This window comes from Rhea pennata, chromosome 19, assembly GCF_028389875.1.
Source record: "Rhea pennata isolate bPtePen1 chromosome 19, bPtePen1.pri, whole genome shotgun sequence".
Lineage (NCBI taxonomy): Eukaryota > Metazoa > Chordata > Aves > Rheiformes > Rheidae > Rhea > Rhea pennata.
The window spans coordinates 10,124,053-10,137,660 of record NC_084681.1 but is presented as its reverse complement, the minus strand read 5'-3'; the positions used below and the strand labels follow the sequence as shown (position 1 = coordinate 10,137,660).

The 13,608-nt window shown below is 45.4% G+C and overlaps 1 protein-coding gene across 3 annotated transcripts in view; it reads right to left on the bottom strand.

Moving 5' to 3' along the window:
- The window catches only part of MAP2K4 (mitogen-activated protein kinase kinase 4), a 102,610-nt gene extending 89,732 nt beyond the window's left edge, over positions 1-12,878 (bottom strand). Inside the window, exons 1-2 of one of the 3 annotated variants that reach the window (XM_062591604.1) lie at positions 4,601-4,667; positions 3,914-3,990 (exon numbers count right to left, since the gene is read on the bottom strand). In XM_062591604.1, the coding sequence (XP_062447588.1) occupies positions 3,914-3,932 (19 nt within the window). In that variant the 5' untranslated portion in view covers positions 3,933-3,990; positions 4,601-4,667. Of the gene's footprint in view, positions 1-3,913; positions 3,991-4,600; positions 4,668-12,701 lie in introns of those variants that run through there. The other 2 variants (XM_062591606.1, XM_062591603.1) reach the window with 2 other exon arrangements.
- Positions 12,879-13,608: the final 730 nt, after the last annotated feature.

Below are 13,608 nucleotides of genomic sequence, written 5' to 3'. Positions count from 1 at the left end.
AGAAACATATTTTAAAATAGATTTTGCATTTCCAAGACAACACTGGCAAGCTTGTTCTTATATTTAAGAAGACATGTACCCTGAGTGCAGTAAGAATTCAACTGCCAAGTTGCTGCTTTAGGATCTCTAACCCTTTAGATCTGACCACTTCTTTCAACAGAAGTTAGAGCTCTCCCATAATTCCTTTGCATAAACTTGTATACACACTTCTTGTACCATGCAGTCATATTTTCTGGCTGTAACAGCTGGGCTACAGTAGAACAGTAGTTCTCAGAAAGGTAAGAATTGTCCCCGAGTCTTCTTTGTATCAGCAAGGAAACCAGATTTAAATTAGACTTCCAAAAGTCCAGAATGACTGTTCCTCAGGAAAAGTAGTACTTTGAAGAAAGAACAAAACTCCCATATCCTGAAGCAGCATATTCAATACTAAAGGGCATGACTACATTTAATTAGCCATCAAATTTTCCTGGGAAGTAATACCTTTTCAGTAATAAAAAATGTTTGGGACTATATAGTCTCTACAGCTACATCAGGTTGTCCAAAAGGATAAAGGCTACCCCATGCATGGCTCCGGGCTTCCAGCCTTGACCAGATCTATGAAACATTCAGGTCATCCCCCTACACAATCTTTCCCTCAAAGAACTCCTTCCTACTCTCCACTCAGCCACATTTTTGAGGGGAAAGGGAGGAGAGGAGAGAACATCAAAGGTAGGAAAAGGTTTCCAACTGTTTGGCATGAAACCAGGTTCTCCACTGACACTGATTCAGTAGGGGAACTGGTCATTACAGGAAAACTCAGACGTGGTTCCATCATTCCCCAGAAGGGATTTCCAAATGTGATGCTTTTATCTTAATCCATAACCCCTCCCAGGTCAAAGAAACATAGCCATGTGTTTTTAAAGGAAACTGTTTTATCTCTGTCCACAAACCTCTTCAAAGTACAAACACTTTGCTCTCTGGTCCAAAAGCAAAGTGATGGCTAGCTTAATTCAGAGAATCTTTTTCCAGAGAATTAGGTCCAAAGCAAACCCTAAAACCCTCTTGGTCCACAGGAAAAGCCTGGACATGAACTGATAAAAAAAAAAAAAAAAAAAAAAAAAAAAAAAAAAAAAAGCCAGCTCCTTTCCAGCTTAGCTGTATCTGCTCCCAACAGCTGTCATCTTTACACCAAAGCGCATCTCAGGAAGAACCTCAGAAAGAATACTGGATGAATTATTCAAAACACAGACTAATTCTTGGTGCATGGATTCTTTGTTCACTCTATGATCAGTGCAAGACGTGTGCCTTCAGAAGGGGTCACACACTGCCTTCAGTAAAGGGCAAAAGCTTTATTTGGAGAAGAGGAAATCAATTTAGCATAATAAATATGGAGTTTGTGCACTACACATGCTCTTTGTCTCCCTTGATGCTCATACAAAAGTTAATGTGTCCTACCCTGCTAAGCACAAAGTTATTGCCCACATTGACATGAGCTGCAATTTAGCTTCTTTCAAAGCAGAACTGAGCAGCAGACAGGGAGTAGAGCTGGGCAACATCACATTGTATTTCCTCACAAACAGTAATAGCAGAGTTCCATCCACAGAGAGACAAAGTTGAGAAAGTTACGGTCACACGTTTTGGAAGGTGCTCTGCAGCATCATATGTCTGTCCTGAGATATCCAGGCCAACGACATGCATGTCTTGTGTAGCGTCTATGCAAACATGGAGCAAGCATCCAATGGGCTTACTGATGTCTGGTCTTTTTTCAAAAATTCACAAGCTCTGTGCACAGAAACTTAATCAATTTTAGGACATCTGACAAAAGTCATACTTGCACCTTTCAACTTAAACATAGGGAGACATAAACACATGGCAGCTACACTAATAAAGGAATTTACATTGAAGCAACAAATCACCCAAGTAGGGGGTCACAACTCTACCAACAAAAGTATACTACAGAAATCTTTCAAGTCTAAAGTCTCTCCCCAACACCATAAGAGAGCTCAAACGAAGGGAAGCCTCTAACTTTCCAGGTGCCCATCAGATACAGCTTAAGCTAACTTAAAATAAAGCAAAGTGAAAACTTTAAAACTTAAGTAGGTATACGGCCTATTCAGAACACTTTTTCCAGAATCCAGATGCTCAAGAGTGACACGAAGCTTTGCTGCTTGATTAAATACTGAAACTGAGCAGGTTTTCAATTTTCCCCCCTTTACTAACATCTCCAAATGTAGCTGGTTGACTAAGTTTATTTGTATTACATCTACTTTGGGTTAAAATGGATCTCTCCTGTGCTCTGGGTACACAAAGTTTACAATATTAAAAAATTAATTTAAATCTCACCTTGATGCCAACCTTCCTTCACTCTACCCCCTTTTTTTCACTTTCAAGAAGTGTCTTGGAAAAAGAAAGAAAAAATCACAATCCAATCAGGGATAGAACTGAGAGGTAAAAGGTTTGGGATTAAAGGAAGGCAGGAAGTTATTTAGGTTTAACACTGCCCTCTTCTAATTCATAAGGCTATTGTAACCTAGAGTGCTGATTTCTTAACTTGTAGTTGTTTGCCAACGCAGTTCAACTGTGGTAATTTGTTTGCTCCCCCCATCAAAAAAAAAAAAAAAAAAAAAGAAAGAAAAAAGAAAAAAAAAACTGCCAGAACAACTAATTCAGCCCACAGTCCATACTATCCACTCCAAAGATGCACTGGAAAAAGAAAACAGCTGGGGAGGCCACATGAATTATTTTGGCAGTGGGGCAGCTGGGTAGCACAGAGCAGCTCACTTGTGAGTCAGAGGCATCAGCCTGTCTTGCAGGCACCACTGCATGCCTCTGCCCTCTCAGCAAAGCAAGTTGTGAGGTCTGTCTGGCCTCAGAAGTTGACGTAGCATCAACATCCAACACAAGCTCCTGTGGGGGTCTGTTTACAGATATGAACAACTCATTTTGGCTTAGATTAGTTTAGTAGGAATAGGATTTAGGATAAGCATATGCCCAGTGTTTTCGTGTAGAGGTGTGGTTTGACAACTGCGGCAGCCAAGCCAATCTAAAGCTAGCTGGCTACCTCTGAAAAGGTGTTTTTCCTCCTCTCTGCCACCTCCATCAGTACATTTAAGCCTGCACCCTCTTACTGGTGTTGGAGCTCATCAAAACCTGCAGCAGAGCAGTTTGGGAAGCTCTGTCACTTTTGAGGGGAAAGTCAGTTACTTACACGAGCAATATGGCCTGGACAAAGGGAGAAGGCAGAAACACACAACCATAGGCAGGACAAAGACCCTTCCCAGAGTAACTACCTATTGGATCACTGTAGGTGTATTGGACAGCACCAGGCATGGATGATTCATCTGCACTGTTATACCACCAACAGGAATCATATTGTCCTGACCATTTATTCTGGTGTCTTCCTTGTGCTGGCACTACTATTTGTTCACCAAGTTGCAGCAGGGAGCTGAGACAGCTACCAACTAACTTATTTTCATCAGCTTCACTTTCAGCTAGAACACTTTCCTGATCCAGCTCGATGCTCTGCCTGGAGGGGTAGCAGGGAAAGCAAAGAGAAACAAGCAGACTGAGGAGCCTGGTTAGTAGGGGAAGGGAGTCAGAAAGCAAATGAGTCAACTCATTCAGGGATAGGACAGATTTACGTGAGATTAAAGTGACCATGTAAGCTGTGTTGTTTTTTCTATATAAGCAGGCCATTATGTTAAATATTTGCTGGCTACAGTCTCTTTCTGTTTAAATCCAATTAAGACAAATCTGAAGTGAACTGAAATGGTCACAATCTCTAAGGCTAAGGCTGAGAAATAGGCAAGGTTGAAATGAGGATACCACTCACGTAAGACTGTCTATTTTAAAGGTATAACCTTATGAACACGTGCAGTCAATATGAAGCTCATAACACGGGAATCTTGTGCTTCTCGTAACACATATCCCTTACAGAGGCTGCCACATGTCATGTCACCTGCAGTGTCAGTTTTCCAAGCTTCTTATATACAGTTTATAAAACAAGTTCACCTAGCAAAAAAAAAAAAAAAAAAATCAGTATGAGATTAGGAACAGAACTAACTTTTCCAATGGTATAAGGAGGCGGGGCAGGGGCTACTGAGCATGCCAGAGTCGTAGCAAAAACCTCCAAAAGAACGCTGAGAAAAACTAAAGAGGATTTCAAGGCTGCACAAATCCTTCCTGCAACCCTGCCCTAGAAGAATGCAATCAAGTGCACCCTCCCTGCAATTTCATGCTTTGTGGGCAGCTGCTTAACCACTATGCACCTTCAAATTAAGTTAGAGCACATTCTTTCTTATAGATTTGATAATTAATCATTCTGACCTTCGAAAAATTACCCTAAATATTTAAATCAGTTGCCTATTGAAGAGGGTGAGACTCAGCAATTTTTTCAAGCACTCTGCAAACAGAGGTGTCAACATCACTGAAGACTGGCATGTAAATATGGATGGATAACTAACATGCATTAGCTACTACACTGTCAAAGCCTAGAAGAGACACAATATTCAAGCTTAACTACAAGTTGAACTGAAAAAAACAGAGGCAAAGTGTCTCTCTCACTAGGGATTTACCATGAGTTAACTACCACATATTAATTAAACCAGGTTCAGCAACACACCTTCTTAAAAGGAAGAGAGTTTTCAGGGCTCAGCAGGCATTGCACTGTCAGTTACCCACTGTTCACAAGTCTCTTCTGCAACCAGACAAGCCTGCAACATTAAAAACAGATCTGAGGATCTAGAAGACAAATAGAAACTCTCTGCAGGGAACAGCAACAGACTAGAATAATATGGTGTAGGATTTGCCTTATTGAAAATATAGTTGCCAGGCAGAGTAATAAGCAACTGCACAGAAGATTTCTGAAAGAGGGCTACCTGACTAGCAACGATATAGCCAGAATCAGTAACAGAAAGCAGAAATTTTCCAAAACAGAAGAGAAACCAACTTAGAAACATAGTAACTATTGGAACACCTTACTTAGGGAAGTAGAAGACTCTCTCACCTTGGCATCTTCACAGGAATTGGGTTTCTCTTTGTAAAAGAGATGCTACAATCCAATCACAAACAATCAGGCTCAACACAGGAATTACTGAAACATTTGTTCATTTCTCCTAATTAGAAGGCCAGACTGGATGATTCTGGATGATTATAATAATCCTTCTTGACTATAATATCCATGGAGGAACCCACATCCAAAAAGTCTAGGTGACTATCCCAGAACCATGACAAAGAAGGTTCAACTGACAAATTCAGCTTAGTTTTCTTCAAAATTTGTTGCAGCACGGTAACTACTGCCTCCCTGAAAAGGATGCAATAGTCGCAGTATGCTGGTGGAAGTGCAACAAAAATACACATATCTAACAAGGCATTTATCTTTAGTGAATAGTGTACTGCATTTTAAATAAGGCATGTGAGATCTGGGAACTTAGAGAGGATGCCAGAAGCATATGATCCATTCAGAGACTTTTTGGTACCTTCTTTATAACCATTACTTCAGTGAAACTCAGGTGGACATCTGCTGCTGGACAGAGCAGTACACAAACACCCTGAGTAATTTTTCTTTCTCTGGTGTAGGGATTTTTGGGGGGTGTTGGAGGGTTTTTTTTGTTTGTTTGTTTCTCCTTCCCCCCAGCCTCCTCAGGCTACAGTAGCTACTCTCCCACTGGAGGGTAGGCCTTCATTTTTCCTCCAACTCACATAAAACTTTATCAAACCTAAGCACAACAGAAGATGCCGGACTTCAAAAGCAGTGATGATGTCTCAACTAGAAGATATAAGCAAGATGTTTATATTTCTTTGAAGCACTCAGAGCTTGACATGGTTACACAAGACTTTCATTTAAACAGTCATATCCCATAATTAATGCTTCATTCTGTACACCAGGGACTATGAATAAGTTTAATTTTGGTAGCCCCTTTTCAACAGGCACAAGTTTAGGAAGTACACAATCTCTGCTGTTGTTTCCTCACATGCACTCATCTTTCTTTCACAGGATGGTCATTGTTTTGACAAGCAACACTGTGATTTTCAATCCGGTCAACTCAATCAAGTCAGCAGAGAATAACTGAAAAAAAATTCCTAGCACCTGATTAGATTAACCAGTATTTTTGGCCTCTCCCTTTGCTAGGAAAACAGGTATGTAGGAATGTTGGCTGATTACAAGTAAACCAAAATGTAAAGCTAAAATGCAAAAACCTACGCTTACATATAAATATGATACTGCATGCACAGGTGTAAACCAAGACACAAAGACACATAAAGCCGATCTGGTCAGCTACATCCTGGCAGATCTATTCCACATAAATAAACTGGTAGGTACAAATGGACTGAAATATGCTGATTTGCTCACCACACAAGTATCATTATCTACCATAATAAATGCAAACACATCCAAGATGACACACACATATCAATCTAACAAATCTACAAATGTCAGTTTGCATCAGCTGTGCATATTAACACATACTGATTTTATAATTCCATAGTGGGCAAGAGTAATTGCAGTCAGCATCAGATTTTATTCAATCAGTTCCCACATGCTAAAGATGTAACTCACTTTGCACCAGAGTAAGTGATTAATATGTATTTAAAGATAACATGTATTTCATCTACTGAGTACAAGCATTAATTTTCCCCTCCCTTCTTCTTTTTATCACGTTCTTCCCTATCTTCCTTTTTTTCTTTTCTAAATTGTATGTTTCATTTTCCCTGGCTATTCAAACATTACTTCCTACCTAATCTGCTCACTTGCTGCTCAATTTGCTTCATGACCTCTCCACATCCTGACAGTCTGTCTTCTTGTTCCTCAAATTCTGCCTTCTGAGCTTCCCTAAGCAAATTTCTGTTTACTGGGACTCATCGCTTCTTACCTTCTCCACACCTTCTGCCTTTCAGCTCACAGACCAAAGTCTATCCTCTAGCCTTTCGGCCTTTTATCTGCCTGCTGCACCCTAGAGACACTCAACTCTCAGGACATCTTTCTCTCACTTCTGTTGGGCTAGCAGAAATAATTGCTCTGCCTTCAGACTTGCAAGCCCACTCATTACTGGCACAACTTTTGCTTCAGGAACAGAAGCAGCGCCCGCATTGCATCCCTGCAGGTGCAACATCTCAGCACAGAGACATCAGTGTCTATGTTGCCTCTCTCCTCCCGCTAAGGACCTCTTCCAGGAGCACTGTTAGAGGGGAGAACAGCCCGTTCTTGGCACTCACAAAGGGAGCAGCATACAGAGAAGGAAGATACAAAAGTGATAGTGTCTCTTGGTAAACTCCTGCACCAAGGAGTGTACTCATCACATGATGTCCACAACTGGTTTCAGTAATACTCTGCTTTTTGCAGCGCTGCCTGAAGTAACTGTGATTACCCCCAAAACATCCTAAATCTCCTAAAGACAGTACAGGTAACATACAGGCAGTAAATCCATCAGACCATGGTGAATGACAGAGAAGTCAACCTCAGTGCTCATCAAGTCCATTATCTGTTGAATGTGAATGATACTTAGCCTGTCTAAAAACCTCCTGTAAGCTCCTTGTCAGCCAGGTAAAGAAAAGTGCAAGACAGAACTTCTTAGAACTTATGCAGAAGCAGATCTACCAACTCCACTACTTCACATGATGTTCTGAATGGCAGAAAAGGGCAAGAGCAGATTCAAATTAGTCACTTAGAGCATTCACACAACCTGCCCTTTCCCTGCTACTCTTCCACAAAAGGTTCTTTGCCTCATATTCACATGCAAGTTAACTAACTATCACACTTCTCTGATTTTCACTAAAGTCAAAAAGATTATGGCTGGAGTAGCAGTAAGAAAGCAGAGATGGAAAAGGTCTTGGTAGGTAGGTGTACAGACAGGATGATGTCTGAGAATTCCAACTTCCAGTGAATGTATTGGGAATTCCCAGCCCATCTAACATGCCTGATATATTCCTGCACATCCTGAAAAGACATATACAATATATATGTTTTGATTTTGAAATGAACCAGCATATTCCCAGTAACAAGTATTTTAAAAAGTCCCAGTTATCCTTCAATCATACTGAATACAGAATCTGATTCTGTAATAGCTGGTTATTTCTAACTTTTGCTTGGCTCTGAAGGTATAATGAGTGATTCCACAGGTTGCAATTACAGCCAAAATTCTTCCTCTGTCTTTGAATTAATAAAATTTCTAAATTTCACACAGTAATTTTTCTAAGGATAATTTTCCACATAACATCAGCAGTAAAGACTACTACTAATTTTGGCAGTGACAGAGATATAAAGTTGCTCCAATTATAGTTTTGTGGGGTTTTTTAATCACTTTTGAATTTGGATATCCTAGTTCCCACAGAATCTCAGTTTTCTCCGCAAAACATCTAGGACACAAAACATGCAAGACTATTCTTGCATTTTTAACTACACAGAACCAAGAGAGACAGTTCTTCACATCAACAGTCAGTGGTATCCAGACAGACTTCAGTTCGTACATGAAAAATGAAATTTGCAATTTCAAAAATGTTGAAATAGCAGCTATTTTCATTACTTAAAGTTCCAACTCTTCTGTGTTTCCAATCTGTCAACTAGACTTGCTGGGGAACCCTTTTGGAAGGAATAAAGCTCGGGTACATGGGCACGAAAGGCTAATACAGTTATCCAGGAGAAGATGCACAAGAATGAAGCTGGGACATGCAAACTGCTGCGGATGAAAAGATCTGAAGCAATGCCCTGCTTGACTGCAAGGCCTGAGGGTCATCACCATACAATAAGCCTAGTGTGAGGACAGGGAAGTGTCTCTTCATCTCAGTAGCACCATTTGAAGGGGCTCTTGCCTGTGTACAAAGACAGAAACAGTACAGAAAATCTAATTAAAAATAAAACAAAACAGGGTGATGACCTGTACAGAGACCCTCAGATGCCCTTGGTCTGCTGCCCCAGATCCAGACATCAACATGAAGGTCCCATGAAGTCTTCCATGGAAACTCTTCCCCTGCACTACCACTTCCTGGGTTACTCTTTATCCTCTCTGGCAGCAGATACCCATTACAAAACCGCCAGCTCCTGTACCAAAACAGAAAATGCCCAGCAAAAGGCTCTATCACAGGCCAGCCTTTTCAAGCATGTGTCCTATCAACACAATTATCTACAGAAGTAATCACAGTCTAAGGGAGTGGTTTTGTGGCCACTTTGAGGCTCACCTGCTCTGAAGCTGAGAGAGTTGTCCCACCCTTTCCCTCTCCGCACTCGCTCATCCCACTAATGCCTTTGCAACAGCAGTTGCACAAGCTGGGTCGGAGAATGTTTCTGGCTGAAAATTAACTAAAACAGTTTTGTTTTGTTTTGTTTTTAATACAGTTACTTTTTTCCAGCCTAATGACTTCCCTGATCCACCTTACCATACAATTTAAACCAATTAAGTCAACACTGACACAGCCCTACTTTATTTTCTCCCCACCCAGCAATGCATTCCCACCACTTCCTTGCACCAGTGCTCACCCAGCCCTATAATAAGCCAATGCCAGGCATCCACACTACAGAAAACTTTCCACTTCTTTTTGCTGGGTTCATTTTCTGATAGCTTAGCTCACTGAACCAGCTTGCCTTGGTATCAACATGGAATCAGAGTCAGTGAAAAGAGGGAGGTAGGAAACACACACCAAGAACAAGAGCATAGTACATCTACTATCAGCTTTACCTGCCATGGTACCACAGCTTCAACACACTGCTCAGCAAGCACTTTAAGCCTGATGAGGAAGCAGAGTCACCTAAAGAAATGTTCCTTCTCATCCCATTCATGTCCTCTCTTGATTTGCACAAGTATTTGTACGGAAGCACAGGAATCCTGATGGAGGATTATCCCCCTGAGAAAGAGTTTCTTGCCAGCTACAGGAGCCTTCTAAGCAACTTTCATTCACAACTGCTGTCACAGTAACATGCTCACCTCTGCCACAAGGTCTGGCTTTCTAGAGCCTACCTAAAATACATATACTCAGTTCCTCCAAGGGTGCCTTAATACACATCTGTTATCTTAAAATAAGTTACATATTTACCTAACACCATCTTTCACTGCAGATGCATGTGTATCGTGACACTACCCCTTGTCTTCCTGAATTCATACTTAAATACATGCTTTAAATGAACTGCAGAAGAAATAACTGCCCCTCCTCTAACTGAAGCAAGATGGGGATATTTCTGTCAACACATGCTTGCGTTGAATCACATGTTCTTCTGTCACATAAAGGCACAAAACCAAACAATCAGCCCTGAAGATGGATCAGATTTAGGGAAATGATTCATAAATATGAAAAGTATTGGCCAGGTAGAAAACAAGGGGTAATCCACGGAGTCATAAACCACAGTGCAGTCCCGCTATTTCTAGTTGTATTGATACTGCTTTTGCATTTCATGTCTTCAGTGAAGTTTTTAATTCATGCAGTTTATTTAGGAAGTTTGAGATTATAGTTTTAAAAGATATTATAAACGTGCATAGTATTAACCTCATAAGGCCTAATAGTTCCTAAATCTTTAAAGTAGCAAGTGTGAGATGTTCACATGGTGGAAGCTGCAAAGAGTGTAAAATCATCATCTTGTTCTAAGTATACTAAAATCTTAAGTTTATATAATAAGTTATCTTCACAAACAACTCCCCACACCAGTCTCCACTTTCAGTGAAATCTAATCTAACAGGATAGAACACTCCTGAGTATAGGAAACAATTGCAAACAGATTTGTTGCTGAGAACTCTTGTATCAATGTTATCATCAAGAAGAGAGCTATCTTTTCTTCTTTGTTGTCTTTAATTTTTTTAATGAGTTCCCCAAACAGAGCTTCTTTAGTATTACAATTCCCGTATTAAATTTTAAAAAAATAATTCCACACCGTGTGGCCACAGTCTAATGTCACTCAAGTACAGAAGTCTCAGTGGCCTAACTTTAAAGAAAAAATTCCAAAGGTTTTTGCTGTGGCTTTTCTGAAAACTAAATATCACTGTTTTTGCAAGAACAGTCAACTATCAAGAAGTGCAGATGGGAATTCCGGCAGTATTACCCTACCATAATACTCTGATTTTCCATCAAAATAAACCAAAGAATATTTTAACCAGAAGTTCACCATTACACCATTTTTACTTAAACATCAGCCTTGCAAAAAAAAAAATGTATAAACAAATGCAAAGGAATACAAAACATCAAGCAATAAAAACTGCTTGGTGTCTGAGGAACACACCAGGAGTCAAATTAGAGCTATTCTTCTACAGTTAGCAAGAGGCTAGCTACTGAACTGAAACATAGGCAGCAATGTTTTAAAAATATTAATCTGGTTGCCTCTGTGGTCACCCTACTCCCCATGAGTCTGCCACATCTTGTTAACACAAACACCAATGTGTCCCTAAAGAAAGGAAAAGACCATTACATGGTACCTAGCACACTTCTTTTGTCAGACTGGACTAGCCATCAGGAAGTTGTATGGGGGCAGAGGTGGCCAAATGCTGCTGTGCACCCATCTTCGGGATGTTGTAGCATGCTGTCTTCTAAAGCAGTTTATAACCAAGGGAATAGGGGAGGCCACAAAGGGCACAAAATAGATCGTGTCTGAAAAAAACTAGCGCAAAGTCCACTCAGCCTCTGTTTCTCTCCTGACCATTTTTCCTTCTCTCCTCTCAGACAAGCATGTGGAGGGTGCGACACCTGCTTTGAGCCAGGGAACGGGACACCGGTGGCCCAAAAGCCACAGTTAGGCCCTGTGCGTGTGGCAGCAGCACCCGGCCCCTCTCCCAGGCAGCAGGAGAGGCTGCCTGAGCAGCACGAGGTGCACCACCACCACCACGGGCAGAGCTGCACCTCCTCCTCCGAGAGCCCCCCAGGTACGGCCTGGCCGCCACGAGAGGCCATGCAGTCGGGGACAGCGATCTGCGCAGAGACTGGGGGCAGTAACGGGAAAAGACCCTGTGCCACGTACAGCGCAGGGGCACCGCGGAGGCGCAGAGAGCCCAGCGGAAAGCCGGGGGCCGGGAGAGGCCCGGAGCTGGCCCTGCTGCGGCTCAGGGTACGGCCTGCGGGCCACAGCTGGGGGTCGAGGGTGGGGAGGCCGCGGAGGGGCCCGGGGACTAACGGGGGTGCGGAGTGCGAGGCTCACAGCGGGCGTCCGACCCACCGGCGGCGAGAAGCACCACGCAGAAGCGCGCGGGCACCGACTCCGGCCAGGACACGTCGCGCCGCTCCGCACGAGCGGCACGTCTGCGCTCCCCCTGCCCCCTTCCCGGGGGCGCCTGCTCCCAAACCCGCCCCCAGCGAGCCCCAGCTCGGCCTGGCCGCGCCGCGGCCCCGGCGGCACCGCGTGGCGCGGCCGGGAGAGCTGCGGCCCGGCGGTCACTCGCCGAGCCGAGCCCCGACGGGCTGCCGGGGGTGGGGGGGGTGAGGGGGCCGCCCCCTGCGGCGGGCGCCTGCCCCGGGCGAGGACTCGCTTGCTTTACGCGCTGCAGAGCCCAAAAGGGCTCCCGCCAGGAAAACGCCTGTTTCACCCCAAAATAACCTGCAGCCGCACGGCCGGGCCAGGGCTCGGGCTCGCGGCAAAAGCGACGGCCCGAGGAGCCCAGCGGGCGGCCCGGCCCGGCGGGGAGGCGGCCGCGGCGCTCGGGGGTGCGGGCGGCGGGGCCGGGCCGCGCCGAGGCCTAGAGCGGGACGCGCTGCCCGGCCCGGAAGCGGCGGCGGCGGCGGGCGCGGCGCGGCCTAGCGCGGGGCTCGCTTACCCTGCATGCTGCTGACGGCCGTGTGCGCCGGCGGCCCGCCGGGGCCCGGCGTGCTGCTCCCGCTGCCGGAGCCGGAGCCGCTGCTGGGGCTCGGAGTCGCCATTGTGTGCGCCAGACGCGGAGCAGCGCGGAGGCTGCAATGCAGCAGGGACCCTCCCAGGCAGGACACCTAGAGCCCCGACTCCGTATAGCAGGCGCCGGAGCCTCCCCGTCCGTCTGTCCGCCCCCGGGCTGGGGCTCCCGCTTAACCCCTCCCAGGCAGGACACCTACAGCCCCGGCTCCGTATAGCAGGCGCCTCGGCTCCGCGCGGCGGCGGGCCGGCGGGCAGCAGCCTTCCAGCGGCAGGGCGGCAGCTGGTGGGCCGGGCCGGGCCGGGGCCTGACCCCATGGCCGGGCTCCCCCCTCCTCCTCCCCCCCCAGGCCTGCAGGCGCCCTCTCCCTAAGGCCGGGCCCCCAGCCCCCTCGCCGCCACCCCTTCGCTGTGCCCCCCAAGCAGGCCCGTTGCCCTCGTGCCCATGGCCGGGGCACCGAGGCGCTCCTGCTGCGGGAGGGAGCTCTGCCCTCCTGGGCGCCACTGGAGCGCCTCTGGCCACGCCGTGCTCTCTTTCGCCCTGGCTGGCAGTGCCCCCCACCCCAACCCCCCCAATGAGGCGGTAATCTGGGACTTGCACCCTGCTTTCTCCACTCCTGGCCCCCGCCGTGGCACCCTCTACCTTGCCTGCAGCACCGCCTTACCTTGGTGTCCACCTGCTTTCTCACACCGCGCTCCCGAGCACGGGCATGGCAGCACGAAGCAGCATCTCCCGCTCCCTCCGAGGCCAACCCCTTTTGGATCATCTCCTTCTACATCTCCCTTGTGTCGTGCTGAGGGCCCGGCAGGGCGATGACATGTCCCGTGTTTTGTCC